Below are 27,581 nucleotides of genomic sequence, written 5' to 3'. Positions count from 1 at the left end.
GAGGAATTAAAAGTAGGGGAGTCCTTCTCCCCGAGGTTGGCGAAGGTCGCCATTCAACGCAAAATTTTGGTGAAATTCAGTTCACACTCAGACAGTTAAAAGTCCGCTTGATATAAACTAAACAACGACAGGAAGTTATTTCAAACACTTTATTGTCAAGTTACATTTAGAATCACTCTTTGCCACTTACATCAAATAAGTTATTCGTGCGATGCCTTGGCGAAGCAAGGTTACAAATAAATAGGCACGTTTGAGATTAAAAAGAAACTGTTATTTGAAAATAATAAAACGTGATTAAAAATCAGTTTTCTTTAAACACTATCTAAGTCGGCCACACTCACTTGTCACTCTTGGGGTGTAACGCAACCCTCGTACAAGAATTGTGCATGACGTTGTTTTCAAACCATTACAAGACATCCCCGGCAAACATGGTAAGTGTAAGCGACCGAGGCAAATCTTTGTTTACAATTTTTGCCTCGTTAACAAATGCTTATCACTAACTGTTGACGATAATAAAATAAAAACTCTGAATATTGAAAGGGTATAACAGTTTGAGTTATCTCTGAAAATTTGAGCCCAATACACAGAACGGTTTCGGAGAAATTCCCTTCTAAAAACTCGAAAATTTACGGAGAATGTATGGGTCATTAACTTTTTTGTCACACAGCAATTTCGCAGTTTTTGATGGCTGATATTTCCTTCAATATTGCTTGCAAAGAGCTGAAAAATTGCACAGATTGCTCAACTTAATCAGCTCTTTCAACTTTTGCATTTATACGGCCACGGCTTCTATGAGTTTAAGAGTACGCTAATGAGGAAAAATGTAAACAATGACGTAACCTATTGTAGTGCATTCTCTAGATGTTCAAATCATTTACCACACACGGTATGGGAATCGCATTAAAATATATTAGATTTTCAATCTACCTATTTAAAATCTTTATCTGTTTTTCAATCAAAGTCACCTAAAAACGAATGAAATTAGTAAAATTAAATATGAGAAATAACTTTTTTTCAAAAGATTCCAAGAAAATGTTGGTGAACATTAACAAAAAATTTAGGGCGTTCTGGTAAAACATTGGTAAGAACAACAAGCAAAAAGGCTGACTTTTCACGCATACACACAGTAAGAACGCCAAGCCAAAAAACTAATAAAATGCGCCCAAAGAACTCTGAGCGCAAGAGACTTTCCACACACAGTTTCCGGATTCCGTGAAGTGACTTCGGCCGAAGATGTGTCGGCCGACAGCAAGGCATCCCGCCACACGCGAGGGGAAAAAAACTCTGGTACCCATGGTATATAAGAAGGAAAAGTGTGAAAAATCCGCTTACAGCCTTTTAAAGCCATAAAAATGAGTTAAAAACAAGTGATTTTCCCTTTACCCAAAACAAAAAAATAAATCCTTGGAATTATCTTGCTTAAGAACTAAATTTGAAAATAAAACGTTCATGTAGTTGACTTCCTAGTTTTGCGCAGAGGGCTCACTCCAGGGGTTGTACGACGAGCCACCGACGATGATATCGGAGTTGTTCGGCGAGATGGCGACAGTCCCGAGTACGCTGGAGTGCTTGTTGCTACTTTGTCGGAAGGGAATCGGACTGGAGGCGAGGCAGACTTAGTCCGGCGCATGGGCGAAGTTGAGAAGCTCGCATCCACGGAGTCTTCAAGTCTCTGTGACTCTCGTTCCAGAATCGAAGGCTCATACATCGTGTCACGAGCCACTGTGTGAAGCGAGTCTTCTAGTTTACCTCTGAGATCACGGATTTCGTCTGATTTCTGCGCAGTACGTGTTATATAGGACTGCTTCTTTTGTATTTCTTTAGAGAGCTGGTCTTTTAAGGTTGAAACCTGATAAGCGAAGTAAAACAGCACAAATGACCATGAGTGTTGCTGAATGGCACGTGACGTCATGGCAGCCATGTTGTTGGTCAAGAACAAAAACATTTCTATTCTCTGGGAACTAAACTCCATTTTCGTGTAAATTCTTTAAAATAATTTTTATTGTATTGACAACCAACATGGCCGCCATGTCACGTAGTTGCAAACCAAGAATAGACAATTTTACCGTTATGAGCTTCGTACCCTCGCCTCTGAGTGTACGTGAGGCTGAGATTGACCTTTTGATACAAACCTCCTTCCTTTTCTGATGAAAATTATGCTTAAACAAACTAGTTAGCCCAAGAACTTGATTAACTCAAAAAGGGAAGAAGGGTTATATCAAAACAAGGCGAACTCCAGCCTCTGCCAATTTACATTTGTAACTGTAAAATAGACTACTCTCTAGTTTCACTGTCACGCTATCCCAGGAAAATCGAATCCATTCAAAACATAACGTCGAGAATCTGGAAATTGAAAAATCTTCGCCAAGAATTTGCCTAGTCCCTAGGCCTCATTATTCCGCGAGGCAAAAGAGTTTCGGGTCGCGTCACCGAAGGGAATTGACCGAGAAGGACTGGGAAAACGCAGTACAAGGACTAGGCAAGCCAAGAATAAGGTCTGAACGATCTTTCATATATGAGAAACCTAGAAGTCGGAAAGTTGGCATAAAACTCGGGTTTTGTGGTGTTGTTTTCAGTGCTTCTGGCAATTTATGTAGAATGAAAAGTTTTGCCTCTCGACGTCGTATCTACTTAGTTTTCGGCGGGAAATGTCAAAGCCACGAGCATCACGGGGATTTAAAAATTTTCTTCCACAACACTAAAAAATAAAGATTCTCCTTGTCATATCCATAGTATCCATCAAAGGGGAACTTTCTTTAACACGATGAAAAGGTATCGACATAGCTCGTAATTATCGGTAATGTTCGAACTCTTCTGACCATTTTCCAAGCGATTTCATACTTACTTGCTCTTCTAATCCCTTGACCCTCTGTTTATGAGCTCGTTCCCGCGCCAACTGAGTTTTCTCCAGTTGATTTTGAGATTGTTTAGCTCTCTCGCTTTCAAGATCTACTTCTTGTCGGTGTCGGGTTGTTAGCTCAACCAATCTGTGTTAACAAAGCATTAGATTTTCAAGGAACCTACTACGAAGTCTGCTGATGAAAGCGATTAGACTATTTACAAGGGCCGCTATGTCAGGCTGTTTGCTATCTTTATAAAACGCTTAAAGATGTCTTCGCGTCAACTGAATTCCAAAAATTGTGGTCAACTTTTGTTATTCCAGACTATATCTGGGTATCGAAATCATTTACTGTTGTCTGTTGCAGCTTCTTCACAAGCCTTAAAGCATTTTGCGCATGGTAAAGGCACTAAGTGATGACTTCAGCACAAACTCGACCTAAAACAGCGATATTTTGGTGACATAGTCCATTAAAATAATTTTAAAAATGACATTCAACTGGAAGCATACATGAGTCACTTACTTTTGTGCATGCGCATGCTCAGTATCGGCAATCTGTTGTTGTAGAGCATGGACAGTTCTCTGCAACTCCTGATTATCTTGCTCATAAGAGCTGCTTGTCCTGTCCAGCTTGTCACGCTCGTCACGCAATCTTGCACCCACTTCTTCGGCTTCAAGTTTCTCTCGCTCGATCTATCAACGTTATGAAAGAAATATCGTTTAAAATGCACGGAGCCAAACAATCGATTAAAGAAGTTACGGCGCTAGTTGGGTGGCAAAAGCTATAAATGTAGTAACGAGGTTGCATGCAGTGATACAAGTTTTTCCCATCGTTACACGTCAGTTAAAATGAAATTCAAACGTGTGTGAATAAGTTTTGACATGAAAGCTTACGACCTGGTACCAGTATTCCTACTCGTTACCTTTGTGAAATGAGCGTAACACCGACCGCTAAAAACAGCACAAAGATTTTTAGTGAAAGGCTAGAACAGAGAAAAAACGAAACCGCCTCGTACACTATTTCTACTGCGCCTTGTTAGGTAGCCACTACTAGAAACTTGGTATCAGTCCTCATGATTGCGGTGGAAAGAATATTTAAGTGTTGCGACTCACTTGTTAGTTTTTGCCAGGCTCTCTACGACCAAAGACGTAATTTGTCACGTTTTCTTTCCAACTGCATAAGCTACGAGGAAAACAAACGCAGAGTTCAACCTTCAAAAGTCGTACCTTATCAAGTGTGTTCCTTAAAGCTTTCTTGTCCTTCTCCAACCGCACATGCGCTCGTTCCAGCTCCCTCTTCTCTTGCTCGGCGCCGGACAGACCTCGCTGGAAGCTTGCCAATCGATCTTGAAGTTCGCGTTTCTCTTCTTGTAATTTACCGATTCTTGCTACCAGTTCTTCTTCGGCTTCCTTCTGTTGCTGTAACATCTGCTGTAATTGGCGTATTTGGCCTTCTACTTCCATGCGTCGAACCTAACAAAGCCAAGAGGAAATCTTAAACTTAAATCTTCATCAAAAGGAGATGCAAGAGTAGCTTCGCGTGAGCCATCGATCCCTACCACTCTGAGAGCCTTTACCTTTGACAATAAAACAACTTAGTCATGCTCACGTCAATCGTCTGGTATATGGTAAAAATTTCTAATTGTGTTCAATTAAATAGTTGAAGGGAAAGGATTTTCCTGCGCTAACCATTTCTTCCAAATATCACCACTAAAACTACGAACGTCTGCTAAAACGAGAAGGAAGAAGGAACGCGTAAAGAAGCCCTACGAACGTCCGCATGGTGGGCTAGAGTTTTCAGTTCTTTTAGAGTTTGAGCAAAGCAAATGGAGACCACCCTACTTAACAAACCTCTGAATCAGCCTGTTCATTTTTCATCTGCTGCATGCGGTCCTGCTGCACATTGTATCTGTTCTTTGCATCTTGTTGAGCGGCCTTGAGCGCCTCCAGTCTTTCTGCCATGATCTTGCGGTCATGCTCACTGTTGGTAAGCGCACGCTGCATTTGCTGTAGCCTCTCTTGCAAAGATTGAGATGTGGCATTGCTGTCATTCAAACTAAGTGACAGTTCAGTAACCTAGCAACCAAGACAAAAGCCGATGAGTTAAATAATCCACAAAATAAAAAAAGTGAACAACCCTTTAGACACCTCGCACATGAAGTGCTGAAAAACTGTGTTCCTTTTAACTCATTTTCAATTGTGTTTTAATACGTTCACAGTAAAGTTTCATACCTTTTCTTTAAAAGCTTGTTCCTCTTCTTCTGTCTTCGCCAGAGCAAGCGTTAATCTGTCAACTGTGAGCTGTAGAGACGTTGCACGTGACTCCAGTTCTTGTTGCGATCGCATTAGTTGATCGATACGTTCTCGGAGAGCAAGCTTCTCGGCTTCGCTTTCGCCCGACTGCATTCGTAGCCTTTCGATGTCACCTGAAAAAAACTAGGAAGCCTCAGCATAATGCAACGAAATCCTTAAGTAGTGATCCCGCTTACAATTTAATTATGAAGTTTTTATTTAAGAATTCTATGCGAATTATTTTAATGCGAAAAAAAGTTTCTTAAGTTTCATGTGAAAAAAAACGTACCTTCCAAAGACCTCTTCCTCAACTCAACTTTGGTCAGCCTCGACTCTGCGTTCTCGATCTGCGCGCGCATAGCTTCTTTCTCCTGATCGCTCTTCGCCTCGCTTTGTTGAAGTTGAGCAACCTTGTCCCGTAGCTGACGGCGCTCGCCCTCGGCCTGAGCAAGACTGGAATCTAATACCGAGATTTTCTCGTTCAGACCCTTTCGCTCTCGTTCCAGGCGCCTGATGGTTTCTTCTTGAAGCATGAGAGCAGTCTGGGCACTGCTTAGACGACCATCAGCACCACGGCGACCTGCAACAAAAAATTAAAAAATTAGGGCTTTTCTTGTAGTTTGAAGTGACAAGAGTGTCTCCTCTGCTGAAACTCTACTGGGAAATTTACTCGGAATATACGTTTCTCAATGACAGTAACAATTTACTCGATTAGATTTGGGATTAAGCTACTCATCGCAAACACATCGCATACGACAAACAACACCTCATTCGGCCGTACGGGTGATATTTGAAAGACCCACTTTAAGCAACGCTTATTTTTGCATCATCGTGTATCACGTTTTGCTACCCAGCATCAATCAAAGACTTGTATCAACATACCTTCCTCCGCTTCGCCAAGTGACTTCTGCAGAGCCTGCAATCGTTGTTCAGTGTGTCCCTTCTCCTCCTCCATGGCCGCAACAGCTCGCTGTAGGTTATTCGCTTTCGACATCGCCTCGTCTCGTTCCCGCTCAGCTTCTTTCATACTCTGGGCAAAATCTCGCAGAGCAGAGCGCACAGTCTCGGGATCGATCTCTCCAGACATTTCCATCGATTTGATTGGCGACATCTTTTTGCTAGGAGACAGGGAGCGGTCACCTGAATCTACGGTTTCCTCCATGGTTTTTTCTGGCGAGCGCGACCGACTCCTTCCGAACATACGGCGACGAGGGCTCGGGCTACGAGCACGAGTCGGAGATGGAGTTCTGAAAGTGACCAAAAATATGAGTAAGAAACCTGATTAGGGAGGAATGTAAATTCATCGGAAATTACATGGGAATCTTTTTCTTTGATCAAAAATTTTGACGTTTTAGAAAAGTGATGATGGGAAAGGAGAAAATGGACGCTAAAAGTTAGCCTCTTCACAGACGTTTTTCTTGTTTTTTATTTTACTCCTGCTTTTTTTCTTTCTTTCTTTTTTCGCTCACGCCCTCTTCGCGCACTGTCGAAAGGACAAAGAAAGAAAATCGTCTGTGATTAGGCTCTGTCCGGACATCACTTCGTCTGAAAGTGTCGGACGTCGACTGTTATTTGCAGCTCTGATTGTAATTTCATAAATCTTATCGTTGTACCTGCCGCTCAATTCACCAGGTGGTTTAATACCAAGAGTCCTCCTCAAAGTTGAATGTAGACTGGCTAACTTAAACTCCAAGTCATTCTTTGATCCTTCCATACGTGCTAACTGTGCCTCTAGACCAGTGATTCGTCCTTCTGATCCGGACAGTTTCAGTTTCAAGTCGCTGTTGTCTTGACTTGCGTTCTCAAGCAGATTCTCTAAATTTTTCACCTACAAAAAGCGCATACAAAGCAGGTGAGGGCTCGATCATGAAAAAAATGATCCGTGACAGGTTTTTTCAGAGGATTGATATTTTCCCAGGGCTCGAAAAAAGTTCGGTCCGGCACAAGACAATGATCTCAGCAGGGCCTAATCGCGGACGTCTTGATACGGAGTCCAAGGCACTCACGACTGGGCCTCCGCTGGTTGTTTACGTATAAAGATATAATTAAGCCGCTCAACTCCGGAAAGAAAACGTATATTGAACATTTTTTTTCCTAACCTTGTCTGCGGATTTCTGTTCCGCGCGGTGTGCCTCATCCAAGGCAGCGTTAAAATCTTTTTCCCTCACACGGTTGTCTTCCTCCGTTTCCGTCAGCTTTCGCGTGAGGTTCTGGATTTCACGTTTGGCGCCTTCTTTCTGGCCTTCAGACTCGACGAGTTTCTGTTTCATGTTGTAGTTATCCTGACGGAGTTCATCGATGAGGTGCTCGTCCTTCGCGAGTTGATCTTTAAGATCAGACACTTCTTTCTTGCTCTTTAGACACTCGCCATCCAGCATCTTAACCTAATAGAAAGGCGCAAGAATTCAAGAGGTTAAGCATGTAATTTTCGAAAGAGTGATTGTAAATGTCGAAAATCGTGTAGGGTCTTCTCCAATCTGTAGCCTGCAAGGAAGCTCTTCATGTGAGAGATATCGTGAGTAATCACTTTGGAATCTGTGAATAAAATCTCTTCAGCAGTACTTACAGATGGTACTACTTATTTAGTATGTAGTTCTAACTTTTGAGTCTGTGGATGAAATCCTATGGTGTTACCATCCAAATGAAACCTCTTCAGCAGTACTTTCACATGGTACTATTTATTTAGTATGTAGTTCTAACTTTTAAGTCTGTGGATGAAATCCTATGGTGTTACCATCCAAATGAAACCTCTTCAGCGGTACTTTCACATGGTACTATTTATTTTGTATGTAGTTCTAACTTTTGAGTCTGTGGAGGAAATCCTATGGTGTTACCATTCAAATGAAACCTCTCCAGCAGTACTTTCATATGATACTATTTATTTAGTACGTAGTTCTAACTTCTGACTCTGTGGATGAAATCTTATGATGTAATCATTCAAATAGAACCTCTTCAGCAGTACTTTTACAAAGTACTATTTACTTCGAGAGTTATTTATCTATTTTATTTTTAATGTTTAATTTTTTTGCAAAAGCTCCGTGTACATTCACTCACCTGATTATGAAGCTGTTGAAGCTCTCGTCTCGCCTCTAACCTCGCCTTTTCCACCTCTCTCAAACTCGCTCTCAGTTCCCCAGCCTCCTTCTGCAGCGCAGCCTTAGTCTCCTCGAGGGAAGTGATCTTCTGGCCAGCCTCGTCGAGAGTCCTTCTTAAATTCGTCTTCTCTGCTTCGCATTTCTTCACCTTTCCTCTCAACTCATTGGCAGTTTCTTGTACCGCTTGTTTCTCACGCTCTTCGTCCTTCAGTTGTCTCTTGAGATCAGTATTCTCTTTACGAGCGACTTCTCGAGCTTCTTCGCCCTCTCGGATTTTCCGATGAGCATCGATAAGCTCACGACGGACTCCATCGCGAGCTTCTTCGGCCATCTTGAGTTGAAGTTTAAGCTCGCTGACCTCCCTCAGAGTATTTTCTTTGATACGCTCCAAGTCTTTAATATGGTTCTTCAATTCCGCCACTTCTGCCTGATAACGTTTGCTAACAAGAGAAAATAGAACGTCATTTAATTGTTGTCACTATAGGGTTTCTGGGACTAAAACCAACACTTTAAAATGAGCATATTATAGCACATTGGCAATTGCCTAAGTTCACTCCCCGGGGGAGAGACCGTGACGAATCAAAGGAGTAGAGGGAGGAGGAGAGGAAAGGGGAAAAAAGCCCTTTAGTGTCAATGTATTTGGTAAGCAATTACTTATTGACGACACAATTATTTCTAAGTATCCTAATGGAGACGCCGTTTTAAGTGGTCATCTGAGCCACGCGAAGGTCCACTATAAAGACAGCACCTTCATTTTTCAGTTATGTTAAGTTATGTTTCAGTTATGTTACGACCCTGAGTTTTGATCCGGTAAGGGGAATCGAACCCGCGACCTCCCGCATTGCAGTCAATCTCTCTGTTGACTAAGCTGATCCTGCCGCGGTTGAGGGAGAAAGGCTAGTCTACTTACTTGACGTCTTCAAGTTTGCTTCTTGTATTTCTTAATTCGTTTTGGGTTTGAGCGATAGCGCCCTAAAAGAAAAATATCAATAAGGAAAATTAGAAAGGTCTTACCTTGCAAAACAGTCAATAGATAGTTTTTGATTTATTTAATTCAACAGGGAAGTCTAGGTTTGACAGGATTTGGGAAAAATGAAACTGAAGGTGTAGAAAAGAGAAACAAGGGACAATGGCATGGCGCTGAACTAGTGCTCCGGGATGTTTCAGCGCCATTGCTACAAAAGGGGGTTTAGCTCACGCCGAAGAGGACGTGCGATAGTGTTTACCAAAGCTGATTCTTAACAACTTTAAGCCCCAAATTCCACACACAAATTCTCCGAACTGATTTCATTCATTTCCGTGAAAGTTTAGTTGGGAGCTTCTGTTTAGAGATCAAAGTATTTTCTCTTTTAGTACAAAAAAATTCCAAAAACCTGTCACCTCACAACGCTGATTCGGACAAAATTTTCGTTTCGTTTTGATTTTTCGCTTTGACTTTTGGAATTTTCTGTACTAAATGTCTCCGCCAAAGCACGAGAAAATACCTTTTTGCTAACATATTTTCCCTTAGGTGATCATTTCTTTAATTCTCATAACCTCTTCTCTTAAATATGTATTGATACTGTTGAGGGAAAATTGACCTTGGTCACCCATTAGAGTGTGCCACTAAGGCTAGGTGAAGGAACCCTGCGAGTACCTTGTCTTGCTCAGCGCGGCTGAAAGCGTCACGCTTAATCCTGTCGATTTCAACGTGTGCGTTTTCCACCTCGCCATGTGCTTTGTTCAGTTTGTCCAGGAGCGTGCCTTTCTCATTGGCTGCCAGATGAAGTGCCTCTTGCTTCTCATTCTCAGCCATTAACAACTGATCGTCACGTTCCTTCTGAACCAAGGCAACCTCGTTCACAAGTATGGCTTTCTCTCGCTCGAGTCTGAAACAGTAAACGCCACGCAATCAAATAATCTGTCACGCAATCGGAGCTAATCGAAGGGGGTCTTCTTTCTCATCCTACTTTTCTCTAACTTTCTTTACACAATACAATATCGTTCTCACTTGCACAAAGAGGGCCCAGTTTGGATCTGTGGCCCGTTTCTCGAAAGTCGCGGTAACCGTTTGGGCTCGAAATCAATAACAATCAATAGAATAAAAGCGAGGGTCCAAGCTAACAAACTAGTCCATTTTGTTTCAACAACTAATAGTCTTATTATATCATGTGCAAACCTGTTTAAACCTCGACTTTGAATATAAACAACATCACCTTTCCGATCCTGTTAATTATCGGGCTTTCGAGAAACGCGCCCCTGGATAAGAATTGGTGGTCGATCATCTAGTTATTGGGTTTGTTTGAGTAAAATAATGTAGAGAAGGTTTGGAAGTAGAAGGCGAAGAGAGAGGAGTATTCAGGTCCTCACAAACCAGCGTAATAAGGGAAATCAAAGTTGACAACAAGAAACACAAAAACAATTTCAAAACTACCTTTGCCCTAACTCTTCCTTTTCATTCTTGAGCATTGAAATGGCTTCCTCTTTTTCCTGATTGGCTTGCAAAAGAGTGCTCTCCTTCTCTCGCTTCAACTTATCTGTCTCTTCTTCATGTTTTTGTTCCATTCTCTTCAAAGCAACCTCGCCATCACGCTGTGTCTGACCCAGTCTCTGCTCGACCAGCTCCTTGTCTTTCAACAACTTCGCCTCTTCAATCTCTTTCTCTTTGCGCACGCGCTGTAGGTCGACAGTCAACGCTTCCTTAGCGAGCAGAAGTTCTTGATTTTCGGCTTCAAGTGCCTCTTTGCGCGCTTCAAGCTTAGTAGCGGTTTGCTGAAGGTCGTACAAAGCTGTCTCCAGCGACTCCTTCTCGCTCTTCAAGCTCGCAATATTCTCGGCTAAGCCACGGTTTTCTCGCTCGCTAGAGTTGACCTGCACCAGCAAGCTGGATTTTTCTCGCGTCAGTTCCTCCTTCTCTTTCGCCAAACGTACTACGTTCGAACTCTGTCTTTCCACATCACGGCGGGTTGTCATCAACTCATCGTAGATGGAATCCCTTTCTCTGCTAACTTGGTTAAGAGCCTCGCTGAGTTCGGCTTTTTCTCGGTTGGACGAGATGACCTCTTGTTCGAGTTTTTCTCTGCTTGCTTCGTGTAGGCTAAGGTTTTGATCGAGAGTTGATTTCTCTGTGTCTAAGTCAACCTATGTGAAAGAAGAAATAACTGAGAATAAGTAAACAAGTAAGAAATCTACGCAAACAGAATAAGAGTGTCGCGCAATTATATTTAATTCTCACAAAGTGATGATGGGATGGCACGTTACACGTATAAAGAATTAAAGGGATGCTATTGATGATGATGGGATGCTATTAATGATTTGAAGTACCTTGGGATAGAATTGACTAATGCGATCTGTCCATTAAACAATGGCTAGAGTTATAAAACTAACCCCAGTCCATTTTTCCCTTCTACAGGCTGGCCAACGTAGTTAAGTTTCCTTCCTTTCGACCAGTCAACAATATTAAACTTCGTAAAATTTGTTTATTCACCCACCTTTTCTTGCTCAACGCGGATGAGTTCCTGCCTAATGCTGTTCTTTTCGTTTTCCAGCTCTCGCTTATCCTGGCTGAGGGCCGACTTATCCATCTCCATCTGCTTAATAATCTTGTTCAACTCAATCTTGTCCTGCCCAAGCCCTTCGTTCAGCGACTGCAACTTCACCAAAGCGTCACGCAGAGCTATCTCTTCTGACTTCATCTTGTTAATCTCCAGTTCTAGTTCCGCCTTCTGCAGCTCTGACTTCGACAGCGTCTCGCTAACATGCGCCTTCTCTTGGTCTAGAACCTCCTTGTCCAACAAGGCACGTGACAACTGTTCCTTCAGCATGACAATCTCTTCCTTAAGAGACGACTGCTTCGTTTCCAGTTGTTCAATCACTTGATTGGTCCGCAGTACTTCTTTGCCCAATCGCTCTCTCTCACGTCCTAGATCGTCTTTATCGTCCTCCAGGTTATCTCGCTGGCGCTGAAGCTCGGTGTTTGCGGCCTGCAGCCTTTCAATCTCTGCTCCCATACCTTCAATCTGTTCGCCCATCGACTGGCGCTGCTTTTCTAGATTCTGCTTCTCAGTGCCGAGCACATCTGAATGCGTCTTGAATCGCTCACGATCTTGATTCACCTCGGACACTTTCTGACGGCTAAAACAAAGAAAAATGGCAATCCAGTTAACCCCTTTACTCCAAGACCACAATACAGTCAAATCTCTATATAGCAGTCACTGGACAACTTCCCAAAATTTTTAGTCTTATGGGGTCAAATGAAGGGATTGAGTAAAGAAAGGAAGGGAGCAACTCTAGAAGCTCGTCTTCCAGAGGTGTCCGTAAAGAGAGCAGCAGTCGCAAGTTAACCAGCTTTAACTTAGCTTCCTGGTAAAATGGGCTCTAAGAGCATTAAAAACGCAGATTTCGCCAGCAGAACCTTGGCAGACAATACAAATTTCACCCTTCACCTGTAACTATGTGTGGTGGGAAACCTCCCCCCCCCCTACCCCTCCCCTAAGCCAACATTAACACTTACTTCTCACTTACAATTGGCTTAGGGGAGGGGTAGTTTGGCAGTTTTCCAGAAACGTATAATAATCCCTACTGTATACGTACGTGGAGTCCAGTTCATCGCGGGCACTGGAGAGAGCCTTTTCAAGTCTTCTTCGTTCATTTTCTGTGTCATCAAGTTGTTTCTTGGTTTTCTTTTCTGAATCTCGAGCAGCCTCCACCTTGCTCTTCATTTCCTACGTTTAAAATACGGAAAGTAGAAAAATGTTTCGACGCTTTTTTTTTTTGGTAAAAACAGTATTCACTTCAAAAAATTTATCGGTTTCTGATACGCTGAAATCTTTGCCTTCTCACCCGCCAGAATTCGAACGCCTGTCACGCAAACTACAATTGTAATATCGACTTACCATAACTTGCATGTTTTTCTTCTGAATGGCTGAATGAACAGTTGCCAGGGCGTTGTCAGAGTGAGCAGGAGATCTGGAACGAGTGGGTGATGAAGACCGCAGGCGAGCGGCGCGGGATGGTGAAATAGGTCTCTTACTCAAGAAATCATCCTCGGCTGAATCAAGCAATCCAGCATCTACAACCTCGATGTCTCCACCTGGGGACCCAAGCAGCCTGGACGTGGTATCGGCGTCCTGTTTCACGGCGTGGGTGATTTCGCGCAGAGTGCTTTGAAGGATTTCTGCTTCTTCCCTCATGGCAGCGAGGCTAGCCTCGCTTTGGTTTTCCCACTCTTCAGACTGTCTTGCAAAACCACTTTCCTAAAATTGAAACATGAGGAAAACGTTGTTGTTATGGCTGAGATTGCTATCGTCACTCGCGACGTGGACTTACAGAGCTCAGTTTTTCAAAGGGCCCGAGGCATTTTGCATATTCACAACAAATCGGCTGTTATTGTTTTAAAAACTTAGGATTTGTGATCAGAGATGTGATCAAAGGTAACAAAAACACTGTAATAAACGCGTGCTGTGCTTTTTACAAAGAAATGCTAACCGAATGCATGTATAGTCAGAAATATTTTTTTACAGGTACTGGCGTTAACACAGGTTGCATAGAAGACCTTTAGGTCTTTTAAAAACATGCGTTTTATGACTTAAAGAAAGCAAGCTTTCTTTTTTTATATGCGCATGCTTTGATTGACTTGATTAGTCTCTGCTAATGCTTTGCGTTCGCAAAACAATAACATTAGTTCGGACCTTAGTCGAGATTTTACTGACACCAAGATGAAAGGCAAAACACTCACCAGGCCATGAATCTTCTTTTGTAAACTAGCCATAGTCTCCTCTGTGGCGCTCAACTGGGCCTGCAGCTTTTCCTTTTCATTTTTCAAATCCTTGACTCTGTTTACAAATGATAGTACATTAATAAGTTTTTCGTTACAACGGAGTTACTATCACAACTTCGCCTCAAACAAACAGGTCTCGCAAGCATTTTAACAAACGTTACAAAGAACAAAAAATGACGTTCGAAAAACTGTTAGGATAAAAAGTGACGTCCTTAAAAAGACAGTGTCATCTGTTATAATAGTCTTCAAGTGTGACCTTTCGTACCTTCCATTATAACCGATGTGTTTATTTATGCCTTTTTTAAAGGTATTAAGCGTTTTTTTTATGTTCCACTCAATCGACTGTGGCACGTCCTAATGTCTGAATTTTGTTAAATTTCGTTACAAATCCCTCTTAATTGACACCAAGTTCTTGAGATGTAATATTGGCTCATTCCGATATCAGCTAATGTGTCAAACTGTCAAAAACAATCATGACTTTGTTACACTTCCTAATGTCTGAATTTTGATAAATTTCGTTACAAATCCCTTTTAATTGACACAAAGTTTCTCGGAGATGTAATATTGGCTCATTTTAATATCAGCTTGTGTCAAACTGGCAATACCAATCATGACTTTGTTACACGCGTTTTCGTGCACTGGGCGCCAGCAACAGGAATTTTTCTTCGAAAATTGATTGGCTTATTTGAATATCAGCATGTGTCCTGGGGGAAGCAAAACCATTCATGACTTCGTCACACGCGTTTTCGAGAATTTCTCATCGAAAAGTGATTGGCTTATTTGATTATCTGTTCCTTCAGCGATTGGCGGGAGAAATAACTCTCGTTTTGAGTTAACGACATTTATAATAGATTGCTCTTTAGTTGACGTTTCACTTACTTGACCATTAAATCAGCTTTTTCGTGGTCAAATTTGTTTTGAAGCTCAATAAACTCCTGAACTTTTTCACGCAATTGCTCTTCAGTCTATAAGAGAGGAGACAATGTAAGAAATTAGAATAGCTAAGTTAAGTTGCGCACACCTAAAAGAGAGCTGGAAATTAAAAAAAAAAGAGAGGTTGTACAAACTTTGGGGGCAAACAAGGAGTATCATAGGAGAAGAGCGAATTGTGAACAACCAGAAAATACCACTGCAAGTCAGAGGTGATAAGCCTAGCCAATAAAAAAATGGGGAAATCAAGAGCTTCTGTAGCGTTACCTTCTGACGTCGAGCCCTCTCATCTTCCAGTGCACTCTGGGTATTTGCATCCATGCCTCGAAGGTTTTTGTCCAAGTCCATGCAGGCACCTTGCACAACACGGACAGACTTGGTAACCTCTGCTCTTACACTAGACAGGTCCCTAAAGACATGGAATACCACTTAGTCCTTTGCAAACAGTAATAAATTTCATACCAAAAATATATTAGAGACAATATTTTATGTGTGAATGATAGCATGAATAAAATACATGTAACTTATAAGTTCAAAGAATTAAGGAGTGGTGTAAGTGCTGTCAAAACAGCTCAGGTGTAGAGGAAGAACTCATCCACTACTGTGCTTTAATTGCAAAGTGCACATTTTGAAAGCACAGTTTCTTTAATACCCCATTAGAACAAATAATAAATTTGGGCGGGCAAGCTCACAGATTCGGGGGTGAATTTACTATTCAAGCAGACTGAATAAACGGTTATCAAGTGTGAAGGCCAAGGGGACAGAACAAGAGAGCTGATGACATCATTAATGTTATGGTAATTATTATGATGATGACATTCAAATGAGTTATTTATTCTAATTCTAACGAAGGCACACCTCTGTGTCGCAGATTTCATCTCATTGAATTGACGCCTGAAGTTGTTCATTGCCTTCCACATGTCCATCAGTCGCACATGCTCATTAGCAAAGTACGCCTGCTCCTCCTCATCTCGGGCATCAAGCTCTTCTCTTGCTTTGTTCCAATCAGCTGTCAGTTTTTGGATATCAAGAGTTAGCTGTTGATTGGCTGATGTTGCTTGTTCTAACTGTTCTCGCAGCATATTGTTGACATGTTGAAGGCTGGCACTTCTGTTGGCGCAACAGAGAAACAAGTCATGTACATACACAGGGTTGTCAGAAAAGTTTGAAGTAGATGGCTGAGTTCTGAAAGTAAGCGGCTAGTCCAGGGATATTTTATTTAAAAAACGTCATCTGCAAAGAAATGCCAAGCAGAGTAGCCAGCGGATACTAACCAAGTAGGTGGCGATTTTCACCAGCAGCCGGCTACTTTTGACAACCCTGCATACAATTTACATATTGCTTTACAGACTATGAAACACTAGCCACTTGTTATAAACTCAGACAGCATCAAAGTATATTCGTCTGGCACAAAACAACACCGATAATTTTAACTCAGATGATTACTAATTTTTTACTTTCCCTATGTCTCAATTGCAGTACATTTTCTCCTGCTAACTCCAAACCCCATTAAGTTAAACTCTTTTACATTTCTCTCAGGACTTTTGTTAGCAGAGTTCTACTATGGTACATGTAACTACATTGTACTACAGCATCCAAAACTGCTACATAAGCTGTTTATTTGTAATTTCCTCCTTGGTCATTAACACCTACATGTATGAGTAATAAATAAATCATGACAGTTCACCTTTGTTGTTCTTCTTCAAGTCTGATCAGAGAGTTCTCCAGATCACTAGAATGTTCATCTTCTGTTTCCTTCAGCCTGGCTTCTTGCTCTTTCAGTGTCACTGTTGCACTTTCAAGCTACAAGACAAAGTGCAAGTCAGATGTAACACAAGTCCCATCTTAGTTAAAATTACATGAGCAGGATGCAAATTTACACTCATGTAACTGTACAGGCCCAAACCCAGGTCTGTCAATTGAATGTGATTTTAAGTTGCCTGGTACAGTCCTACCTGCATAATAATGGCCCTGTAAACAGCTTTTTAGCCAGACATTGAAAACTGGCCATCCAGAAGGCACGTTACCCCATACAATTGTGAGAGATTAAGTGAATTTTTCTTGTATTTCTTCCAAAAATGGGTGCCCATGGGATGGCTGGACACCCTTCTGGCTGAAACCTTGCCTGTATATAGCAATCACCCTGTATGTATATGTCACCTGTCCATTTCCTAAGGGTGACCATTGTTCATGGTTTTGACTGTATGAACATGCAATTACTGCATTACATGTAGGACCAGGGCTGGCTTTAGCAGAGCCCAGTGGCGTCTGGCACCAAATAATTGTTCTCGGGTGACTAGAAAATCTTAATTTTTTTCATACAAATCACATGCTGGGCACCCTAGATTTTGCAGGCTCGGAGCACTGGGCTCCCTTCAATTTTCCTAGGAGCACAGCAATGAGAACAGCCCTCCCTTCCCCCCCACAACCCCCCCCCCCCTCCACCAGGTCAAAGACATCACTCAATTAACAGGTTAAGAGAGAACAGGAGTAGAGCAACAAAGGGAAAGCTAAGGGGGGGGGGGAGGGGAGGGGAGGGGACAAGGTTAGGAATAGAAAGTAACTATTACAGTAGGAGACAGTAGGAGATGAACTCTGCAATGGGGATGATCACAACATTGGCAATGATCCCTTTCACATCACTTTCCTTTTTGACTATGAAAAAAACTCCCTGGATTTATTTGGTCTGGTCATTTACATGGGTACATGTACATGTACATCTACTGAACCTACATTATTAAATGTACTAACACAGAAAAGCTACTATATTAATATCCACTAAAAGCTGTATGGTAATGCGGTAAAAGTCCCGTCTTAAAAAGGTTCAAGCTGCCTCTAACACAGAATTCCCTATGATAGTAACACACCTTTTTCTTTGCATCCTCCTCAGAGCTTTTTGACTCATTCACAGAATTTTCTAACTCGCCACACTTGCGTTTGTACTGCAAAACCTTTTGTTGCAGCTTTTGAATTAACTGTGCTTGTCTCTGTTGGCCATCCTGATATGCCTGAAGCTTGCGCTTGTAGTTCGTATGTTCTTCCTCAAGCTTGTTCTTGAGGTAAGCAACCTGTTGGACAACGTTACCATCCACTGATTGGTCACCAGCTCCAAAGCCACTTGTGTACCCTCCACTGGTTGGGCTTGTTCCACCTTTGATGTAATGCTCCAACTGAAAGAACGTTCGCACAACAGTTAACTGTTTAGTTTAAACATGGCTAAATTAACTTAAGTTGATTTAAACTTGAGATGTCTTAAGTAGAGATATAAAGGGTGTCCTTAGGCTATTACATTTTTGTTTCCTTGCTATTGTGGCTTGTGCTTTAAAAGTGTTTTTTTGCTCCCAACCCTTCCCCCCCCCCTGGTATATATGTGGTAAGTAATGTTAAGTTCTACTGGTTAGCAGTGTGACGGCGCCTGAATGGGTGTCACTCTCAGGGTTGTCAAGGTTATGCATTGCACCAGTTTCAGCCTCACGTGCACCTCCTTTCTTGATGTCTCATTACCTTAGAATAAAGCCAATCAGGTACAGTGTAAAAGGTAGCTGGGTCAAAGTTGCATTGAATTGCATGGCAGGACTGTTTTGGAAAGCCGATTTAATTTCTGTTTCCTGTGCAACCTCACAATAGCCACTTCTGACCCTAGCCTTGAAAGTGTTCAACACTAGCCTAACTTTAAAATCTAACTGCATCTTCATGATTAAAATTTATGTGTTAATTATGGTGCAGGTACCCAGACCTACTGTTTTGTTAATGCAATATTTTTTGTCTAATAATAGTTGTAGAAATGCCTACCACAATATCACCTGACTTAAATATGACCCCCATGACAATGAAACCAGACAGTATGAGCCTCTTTTTAACATACTGAGCAGTTTTTTGGCAAAATGCAGAGAGAGTTTGTAATATGGCCCTTTTTTAATACTTGTGCTAACAACTGAAATATCCTTTATTCGTAACTCAAGAGCCTCATTTGCCTTACTTTCACAATGCAATATTGTTTAAAGCTGGATATTTCCATGTGAATGCCACTTTCAATGATTTCAAGACAAAGAAATACAATGTCTGTTGTTGATAAATCACTTCAGCTTATACCCAGCCTAATCTAAGTAATCACAATATACTGGTAGTTATTAAACTGGAAATGCAACGAAGACTAATTGCAGTTCCTGAGCTACTACACTATAAAACAACAATGAGATTTTCATATCACCTTATTAACAAGTTACGATAATCATATCTTCCACCACAAAGAATACAAATTAAACTCCATGCATAATTTATTGCTGGAAAATTGCTTTTTCACCAAAGCTGATATAACTTTTAGCAAAACAACCTACACTATTAAGGTATCTCATCTTGGAAGCTATTATCTCAATTTTGCAGATTTAGATGTCAAAAATCCCCAAAATGATATCAAGAACTGTGTCCCTCACATTTTCGTGTATTATAAAACAAGTGGAAAAACTTGTTATCAGCTAAATGGGGTTGCTAAAATTCTGCACTCAATTTCGTGAAAAGGAAAATAATGAAAAAAGACTAAAATAATATTTGGTTTGAATAAGGGAAACTTAATATTACAAATGAATTAAAAGCTGGGAAGTGCTTGCAAATAAGTCAAGAAAACCTGCTGACAACAGAGTATATGAATTATACATTATAACCATCCATTTGCATTGCCATGCAACAATATAGCTCTATAACTATAGCATTGCCTTCCTGATTTCATCATTTTCCTCGAATTTAGTGAAAAACAAATTTATCGATGCTGATTTTGACAAGGATAGAATGGTCATTGACTTTTCTCTGACATGTCAACAAAGGAAGCGAATGTAAACATACTAAAATATTCAAGATTTGAGCGTCCCTGGAAAGTGTTCAATTCTAAACTTACAAGTTATTGAAAATTTAAAGGGCTGTCGCGGAAGGGGGTGGGTTTTAACCTCTCGCAAAGCAGCATGACCAATTTCATAACTTAATTGAAGCTTTCGCTCAATTCTCAAGTTACAAAATTCAACGTCTCAACAAAAACCTTTGAGAGCTTTACACGGAACCTTTTTGCAAACAGGAATCTAAAGGGCTGAGAAATAATAATCAATTGCAAGAATTACCCTTTTTAGGTAGATTGGATTAAATTTTATATGTAATTTCACATTATCACTCCCCGGAATTTGTAACGGGAGGCTGAGTTTGTTGTTGAAATTTACAAATGACCTTGCAACTATTGGACCTTATAAATAAGTAAATATCACAGTTAACTGGTCTTCCGTACCTTATCACTAACGGCCATGTATTTAGAGCCAATTTCATCCCTCTCTGCTCTTGTAGCTGCGAGTAAATCTTCAAGTCGGCTGACCTCCGATTGTAACATTCGCGATTCATCACCAAATCCCGAGGAAGCCATCTTGGAATCGACAGGGGAAATTGATTTTGTGACAATGTCGCGAATCTTTGTGGGAACAGTTGGACTTTTCGTTCCGGGATCGCCGTTCAAATGCTGGTCCTCTAATCTCTGTGGAAAGAAAGCCAAAGCTGTCAAAAATTTTGATCAAATTCACACTATGATAACGGTCATAGCAACAGTTTACGGAGCAGTTGGGATCACTACATCGAACGAGCGATCGAGTCGGACACGTTCCAGAACTAAATAAGAAAATTAGCCTTTCTTCGTTCTGTCTAAAATTGTAGCTAGATCTATGATTTACCTTAATGACAGAGCTAAGACCGGGCTCGGGCGAACCACCTAAAATTGAACTTCTTCCTTCGTAATAGCTCATGCTCACACATCTACGATTACTCACGGGCTGGAGTCAATTTTCAAAGACTACCGGCCGAAATTTCGCGCTTCGACGAGTAGGACTTCTCGAAACGCAACCAAATCCCGACGTGACGAGCTAGAATCGAGGTGAATTCAAAAGCCTCAAAGCTCTAGCTAAAAGCCAACCCAAAGTGTTGTAATCTTTCTAAGTCTTTCCGCTAATCTTTCGCTTTCCTCACTGGTTGAAGCTAACGTAAACTAAAGTGTCTCATGCACTGGTTCTAGTCCTTCTGAAGCGACGCCACGCTCTCGGCCAGTGGCAGTTGCTATGGCGACGCTATGCTGAGGTGGGATAGGTGATTGTTTCGCGCCACCTAGTGAAAGGAGAGCGCGCTAAAGTGTAAATATTACAGAAACTCTATTGTGGATAAGATCAACTCGGAATTCTGTTTTCCATTTGAAACAATAGTACATATCATGGAATCAAAAGCCCTATACAAAGGTATCATTTTGGAGAAAGCGATTTCGCCAAAAAATGGGTTAAAGACGAGATGAAATTCTTTGGAAAGGCCTTGGCAGTCCTAATTTGCGTTTCTTTGAGCTTGTCAACACTAGAATCGATGGACGCTGCATTCCTTAATCTCCAAAACGAGTAATTAACGTCTAAATGCGTGTAGGAAGCGTATACTAGTTTTCGCAAACACATTTTGTATCAAGAGGATTTAAGCAAGAAAAGTTAAAGAACTTCGACACGCCTGTACAAGATGCCACGAAGGATTAAATCTAAGCCTCTTCAAGATTTCTTCCTATCACTGCAATCATCTGAATCATTAACTAATGAATTATCGTTGTTAGTTCATCCAAGTAATTAATAAATTAATTGGGATACAGCCCAATCTATTGTTTCTTTACAAAAGGGCAATTAAAAGCCGCAAATTGCTTGAAAGCAAATTTTAATGCGCCGCTTCTGTAATGAACAATCAAGAACGAACTGAACGCGAAACATGTACAAGTTTCAAAGTGCCTAAGGTTATTTCAGAACTGAAAACCATGCCCATTCAATGGCAATTGCTAATCAATATGACCTGTGGCGATCGTGAGTCAGGAAATGATCTACAATAAACTCAAAGCCATATTGAACCTATCTTGAATTATTTTGTTCACTCGAAAAAAATAAAATCGCTCATCGCATCATGAGCCATGTATGATTTTCTACGCCTAATCAGTCTTCAAGGAACTTTTATATGTTGTTATTTTGCACGCTTAAAAGCGGAGCTCGAGTACAGATGTGGGCGTAATGTACAGACCGCGGAAGCCTCCTGGACGCCCAGATTGATACACTTTGGCCTAAGGTCCGAAAACAGCCATATGAAAAAATACACAACCTAGACATTCTTCTAGAAAAGAATATCCAGGCTGGGATTTGGACAAATAAGCTCCGCATAAAAGAAAGGGTTGTCTTTTTTTCTATACAACCACTTTAGAATCTTGCCAAATCAGCGTTACTTTACTCTTGTCGACGGGGCGCCTTGAAAGGTAGGCAAGAAACCACGTCAGAAATCTTCCCTAAAAAAAATTAAAAGCCGAAGATATCATAGATTTTCAGCTGAATTATTGTTAAGTACAGGAAGCTTTATAAGGCAACGCTGGTGCAGCTGTCTGAAATATAGTCCCTACTCAAGAGAGGAGTCGATTAGGAGACCAAGCCAATTTTCGGAAGAAACTGATCTACGGTAAATTCTTGCAATCTTCATCGAGCAGAAATAATAATGGACAATCCCAAAACTACCTCTGATGCAAGGTTGAAAATGTATGAGTGAAATTAGCATAATCCGGTTTAACTGCTCGCTATATTCAATCAAGCCCTTGAACAATTTTGATTCAGAGTTTCGAGTTATCACCCTAAAAATGAAAACGATTTAAAGAGAATTATTAAACTTACCCTAAAAAATAATCGAAGACAATTTTCCGACCCTTTTGCTTTCGCGACAAACCAAAAACTGTCTCAAAACAAGAGTGCAAATCACTACAAGCATAATTAAATCTGCAAGGAACGCGACTCGATGCCCATTTCTATGGCGACGGATTAATTCCTATTCAAATTTGATTAAACCCTGTCAAAAGTAACACCATAAGTATGGACAAACGATCCTTTATGTTTGCCAAGGTTAAAGAACATCAGAGGATGTTTAATTTAGTTTGCGTCTACGAGATTACCATAAACTTTAATATCAAACTGTGCATGCATCCTCGGTTTTCCTTACATTTGTCAGTCCTTTATTGTTCATTGTAATAAATATTATCATTTCTACTCTATACTGTTATAAAAACTGTTGCACTGGGTATGAAAAGTTTTAGGATGGTTAAGTAAGTCTTCTTTGGAAAAGAGCAGATCGACCGCTGACTCATGACCTAGTCTCTTTGGCGTTTGTACACAATGTAGGGCCATTTGGAAGCTTATATAATCAAAAGAAAATCAAGAGATAGACCTGCGTTATAGGTGAGTACGTGGGAATAAAGAAGTGATAAATTTACTCAAAAGTTAAGATCTATCAAAATGGCAATGGGGATATATCAGTATTTTCCTTCCAGGACACGGCAATGAAACTTCAATTCCAGCTGATGGAAATTTAGAAAATAGGAAATGCGCCAAAACTAGAAAACAAGAAAATACTAGCTACTTGAACCGATTACTGAATCTCTCTTCTCGGCTCAGGATTCAAGAAGAAGCCAAAAAAAGCTTCAGTTTTGTGACAATCATCGTTTAATTCAACGCGGGTATATGTTTTGTTTGCGTTGTGGGTTTTTTGCAAAATCGTTTGGGATTTGTGCCTTTTTCTTTCTATTTTTTTTTCATATACTATTCTAATGATAGCCACGTACGTCCTGTCTCTTTTCAGTTTTTGTTATTGCAATTGTTGCTGTTACAAAGTACAGTTATTAAAATCGGAGAGAAATAGAGTAAATAAATAGAGAACTACTGACCGTTAAAAACTTCCCTTAAAAGCAGATTGTCATCATTATCATTAATTTTGAATTCCCTCTCACTGTTCATAACCACCACCACCACCACCATCATCATCATCATCGTCATCATCATCATAAATAATACTACTCGGTTTCGTCAAACAAGAGAGAAGCCAGCTTCGTAAATAAAGCCCATCAAACAAAGTAAATTGAACATTATCGTGATGAAAGCAATACACCTTCCACTTGACTTAAGCAACGGAAAAAAAAAATAAAGTTGTTAGTATTATAGTTTTTTGTTTCACTGCACTGAATTTTTTTTTTTTTTTTATGGTGCATGTTTATTTTTCTGTGCTATTCAGAACTGTTAAACTTTTATAAACTCTTTAGAGGCATAAACTGAATTTAACTTTAAAAATAAGGTTCTCTAGCTCGTCCCATTGAAGAACTGTGATATTTAGTAACGCAGGAGCCTACTACGACAGGTAAATAAATATATTGATTTATCGCTCGCTTATTCATCATCAACAACAGGCCAGAGCTGATTCTCAAAACACCTAAGGTTAAAAAATCTGTCATTTACTTTTAATTACTATCAGAATCAGATCAGTTGGCCTTTTTTCATTTGTAATGTGACTGAAAGTTTTGGAACATTCTTCAAGGCATTTTTCACACTGCACTCAGTTTTTCGCAGCTTTCAGATGCATGTCTGCCCTGTAATCGAAGGTTAACGCAAATGACCCCTCAAGGAACTCAAAAAGCGAGTGATGTCATCGTAAAGGAGTAAAATTATAATATTCAATTCTTTTAGACAAGGACCCATTTTCCTTCATTTTGCCAAAAAAATATTGTGAAAGAGCAGATTATCAAGAATGCAATCTTGGTCAAATCCGTAATTTTGACAAAAGATTTTTAATCCCGGAGTGTTAGCCATAGCAAGTTTGGTAAGCTAATCACCGCAAAAGAGACTTTAACAATTGCGTGCAAGGAATCGTACCTCCCCTCCATCCAACAGCCTAAAACTGATTACTGGCGCAAAACAGCAATATGGGGCCGTGGCGTCGCATTGGTCTTCATAAACTAAAAAGGTGATATTATTGTTCTGCAAAGAAGTGCAAATTTCTTATCCAATCAACAACAAAGCTGGCTGCTGCAGGTGAAGGAACTGGTGCAGTCTTGTGATGAATGAATAATAATTACAATGACTGGCTTATAAGGTGGACTTTTTCTCTTTATCCGGCGAATTGTAATGATGAGTAAGTAACGCTCTCTCCCTCTGCCACTGTCTGGAAAGACATATAGTGGACTTTTACTCGATGATAGTCGGAAAGGGAATGTTTTCAGATAAAAACAAGAAACATACGCCTTGCGTGTCAGTTGATTGTTCTACAGAAATAAAACGCATCGAATATAATAAATTACCTTTTTTGAAGCCATTGCCCGGTTTGCAAGTTATCGATGTAATTTTCTGTTGCGTTAGATACTGTGAAAATTGGGTTGAAAATTCGTCGAATAACTACAAAAGGATGTATCGAGAGAAACTGAAGCCGTGCTTAGTTTTGCTCTGACTTGCAAAGCAAATTCATACCATTTATCTCAAGCATTGAATTTTGTTACTCCCTGGATTTAAAGCCTTTTGTTATGTAAAGTTCAGACGCTGTTTAAAGTTTACCGTCAACTGACTGCTAAGTACATCCGGTGATTGCCTTTAAACCTGATCAGGTCGTCATTGCAAAAGTAAACACTCCCTACCCAGAGTTTTGTACGAAGTTTTCAGTTTCTGTAGCCGATGTATTGGCTCTCGACAAATCATGATCGCCCGCGATCGTAGAAAGAAAAATGATCGTTTCGATCGCAAAATAACTTAAACCCTTCCGTAGTGACATGGCAACCCGCATCAAGATGACAATCCAGTGATCTATGCTACAGGCAAAGCAAATTGACAAAACTAAACATTAAAGTACAAAGCTGTTAATGGATTTTGCACTCTGCATAGGCAAAGAAAAAGTCAGATTTCTTCCTCTTACAAAGCAGATCTGTTCGTATATCAGCCGAGAATGAAGAGAGAAGCGCCAGCTATACTATTATTTAAAAAGGGTTGATTATGAGTGATCATAGCAAAATATTTATTTTTCCAATGATAGTTGACTAAATGTATACCTTACGAACTGAGGGGAGAAAATTGTTCAAGGCAAGCAATATAACGGCAATGAGACACAAGTTTGGTGACTAACCATTGTTTAGTGGGGAGTTTTCGAGGCATGTTACAAACTGAACTTCATGAGTCAATCCATGAAAGCTCACCTGATTGTAAATGTAGCTGTCAGGTGTCTGGAATCTTGCAGGTTTAACTTCATAAATAAAAGTTCTTGAGTCACCATTTTTTTCATGGAACTCTTAATTATCCGATGCATATTAAACACTGACAGTAAAAGATGCATTACTTTTTCGATGCCATTTAAAGCAGTGACCGTTACTTTGGTTTAGTCTTTTGCAAGCCGGTGCTCCGCGCCCGATCAGATCAGCTGTTAAACTGACGACCAAGCTAAAATTTGGGAAAAAAATACCTTGATGTTTCGTCCAATTGAGTGATAGCCAATATCATCTTCTGCCTCGGAACCACTGTTTTTCAAAGTATCAAAATCTCCTTCGTCGTTTTTCGCGAGCAAAGGGTCTTCCATTTCGACTTTTCGTCTTTCAAGCTTCGCGACTCCCTCCTAGTTACACAGCCGTGTAAGTTACTTTCAACATGATCTGCCCAGACGAGAGACGCGATGTAGGTAGCATTTGATTGGCTAGGAAGTCAATGCTATTGTTAACTGGATCAACGTAATCATGATCGCATTGTGCACGGTTATTACGAGACCCCTTTTAAACAATGCCAAATTGGATTGCGTATGCATACGAATGGTAGATTTTTCTGAGACCAGACGGCTTGGGTAAACAAATAACGACTTAGTGCAAATAGATTGATCATTGGAGGCTATAGAGTTGTAAACTGGAGGAAAAAGGCTCTTTGTTCATTGGCACATTGACCAATATTAAAGGGTCATAGACTTGTGCGCGCATATTGCATTTATACGCGCCCATATTCGAACCCGGGTTGCACCAGACGCACGGCTTGCCTGCGTTGCGCAAGATTACCCTGTTGTTGCAAGCTTAGCCAAAAAATAAGAAACAACTTCTAAGTGCATCTTTGTCACCACTTCAAGGCTGAGATCAGTGGGATCAAGGTACCATCCACCTGATCCACCACATCCGTTGACTTGCGCTCGGAGAAAGCTCAACAGCCCCTCGGTCAAAACTTAACAACAGAACTTCCATTTGAACCAAACAAAAGGACAAGTATTGAAAGTTTATATTAACACTGGACAATTGCTTACTGGAATTGTGTAATCCCCAAGGAGTAACGTCCAATTATAGTTGTCTCAGCCCTTCGATGTTCGTTTTATCGTAATCTCTGCCTGGGTCTCTGAGTCTTACCCCTCACATTCGCCAGTTAGTCTCAAAACTTGGTCGAAATTTTGAGTTGGAAGTTAGCTTAGGCAAATGTGGTACTTATGGAGCAGAATTTTTAGTTCCTTTTCGTCTGATTTTGAGAGATCCATCAGCAAAATGTTTAAGGGCTAGTTGCTTTTTTAACGAGATCACCAAGACCACCTCCCTTCAATAAGTAATCTTCTTGGTTAATCCCTACCATTGATTACTCGCAGGAGGTCTCTAATACGTCCTCGGTTTAGGGCACGCGAATCACAACTCTACGCTCATCTTTACTGAAAAAGAAAGAAATACTTGAAAGAATACAAGAGAAGAAGGAGGAGGAGTAGGAGGAAGAGACAAAGGAAAAGTGTTAACCTTTCAAAGAGGGCATATCATGACAACAACGCCTCTCAAATTTTCAGAAGGGAAGCTTGACTCTAAGTTATTCAGAAGCGCGAGCAAAAG

General features: G+C 40.6%; 1 protein-coding gene across 3 annotated transcripts; it reads right to left on the bottom strand.

The window, feature by feature from the left end:
- Positions 1 to 135: 135 nt before the first annotated feature.
- Positions 136 to 26,351, bottom strand: LOC140944095 (uncharacterized). Of its 3 annotated transcripts, none has more exons than XM_073393219.1 (25): positions 26,204 to 26,351; positions 20,184 to 20,423; positions 17,782 to 18,084; positions 16,602 to 16,717; positions 15,773 to 16,024; positions 15,182 to 15,323; positions 14,864 to 14,949; positions 13,943 to 14,039; positions 13,101 to 13,460; positions 12,799 to 12,929; positions 11,697 to 12,339; positions 10,640 to 11,346; positions 9,863 to 10,094; positions 9,137 to 9,198; positions 8,186 to 8,666; positions 7,231 to 7,515; positions 6,745 to 6,959; positions 6,014 to 6,378; positions 5,421 to 5,711; positions 5,072 to 5,265; positions 4,691 to 4,915; positions 4,067 to 4,312; positions 3,363 to 3,532; positions 2,846 to 2,987; positions 136 to 1,849 (listed from the first exon to the last, which is right to left on the bottom strand). In XM_073393219.1, the coding sequence occupies exons 1-25, from the start codon at positions 26,315 to 26,317 to the stop codon at positions 1,448 to 1,450; spliced, it is 6,501 nt and encodes a 2,166-aa protein (XP_073249320.1). In that variant the 5' UTR covers positions 26,318 to 26,351; the 3' UTR covers positions 136 to 1,447. The 3 variants fall into 3 exon arrangements, with proteins under 3 accessions (XP_073249320.1, XP_073249334.1, XP_073249327.1); XM_073393233.1 differs by lacking the exon at positions 26,204 to 26,351 and adding an exon at positions 22,612 to 22,683; XM_073393226.1 differs by lacking the exon at positions 26,204 to 26,351 and adding an exon at positions 20,617 to 20,929.
- Positions 26,352 to 27,581: the final 1,230 nt, after the last annotated feature.

Source organism: Porites lutea, chromosome 1, assembly GCF_958299795.1.
Source record: "Porites lutea chromosome 1, jaPorLute2.1, whole genome shotgun sequence".
Lineage (NCBI taxonomy): Eukaryota > Metazoa > Cnidaria > Anthozoa > Scleractinia > Poritidae > Porites > Porites lutea.
The sequence above is the reverse complement of the archived record's forward strand: the minus strand, read 5'-3'. Positions and strand labels throughout refer to the sequence as shown.

Bases quoted from the DNA above. Each gene is read 5' to 3' on its own strand.
- LOC140944095 (XM_073393219.1), bottom strand. From the start codon at position 26,317: ATGGAAGACCCTTTGCTCGCGAAAAACGACGAAGGAGATTTTGATACT. The intron at 20,424-26,203 runs GTATTTTTTTCC...TTCTTTCCACAG, and splicing joins CAATTGGACGAAACATCAAG to AGATTAGAGGACCAGCATTT. The intron at 14,950-15,181 runs GTAACGCTACAG...CCTCTCTTATAG, and splicing joins AGAGGGCTCGACGTCAGAAG to ACTGAAGAGCAATTGCGTGA.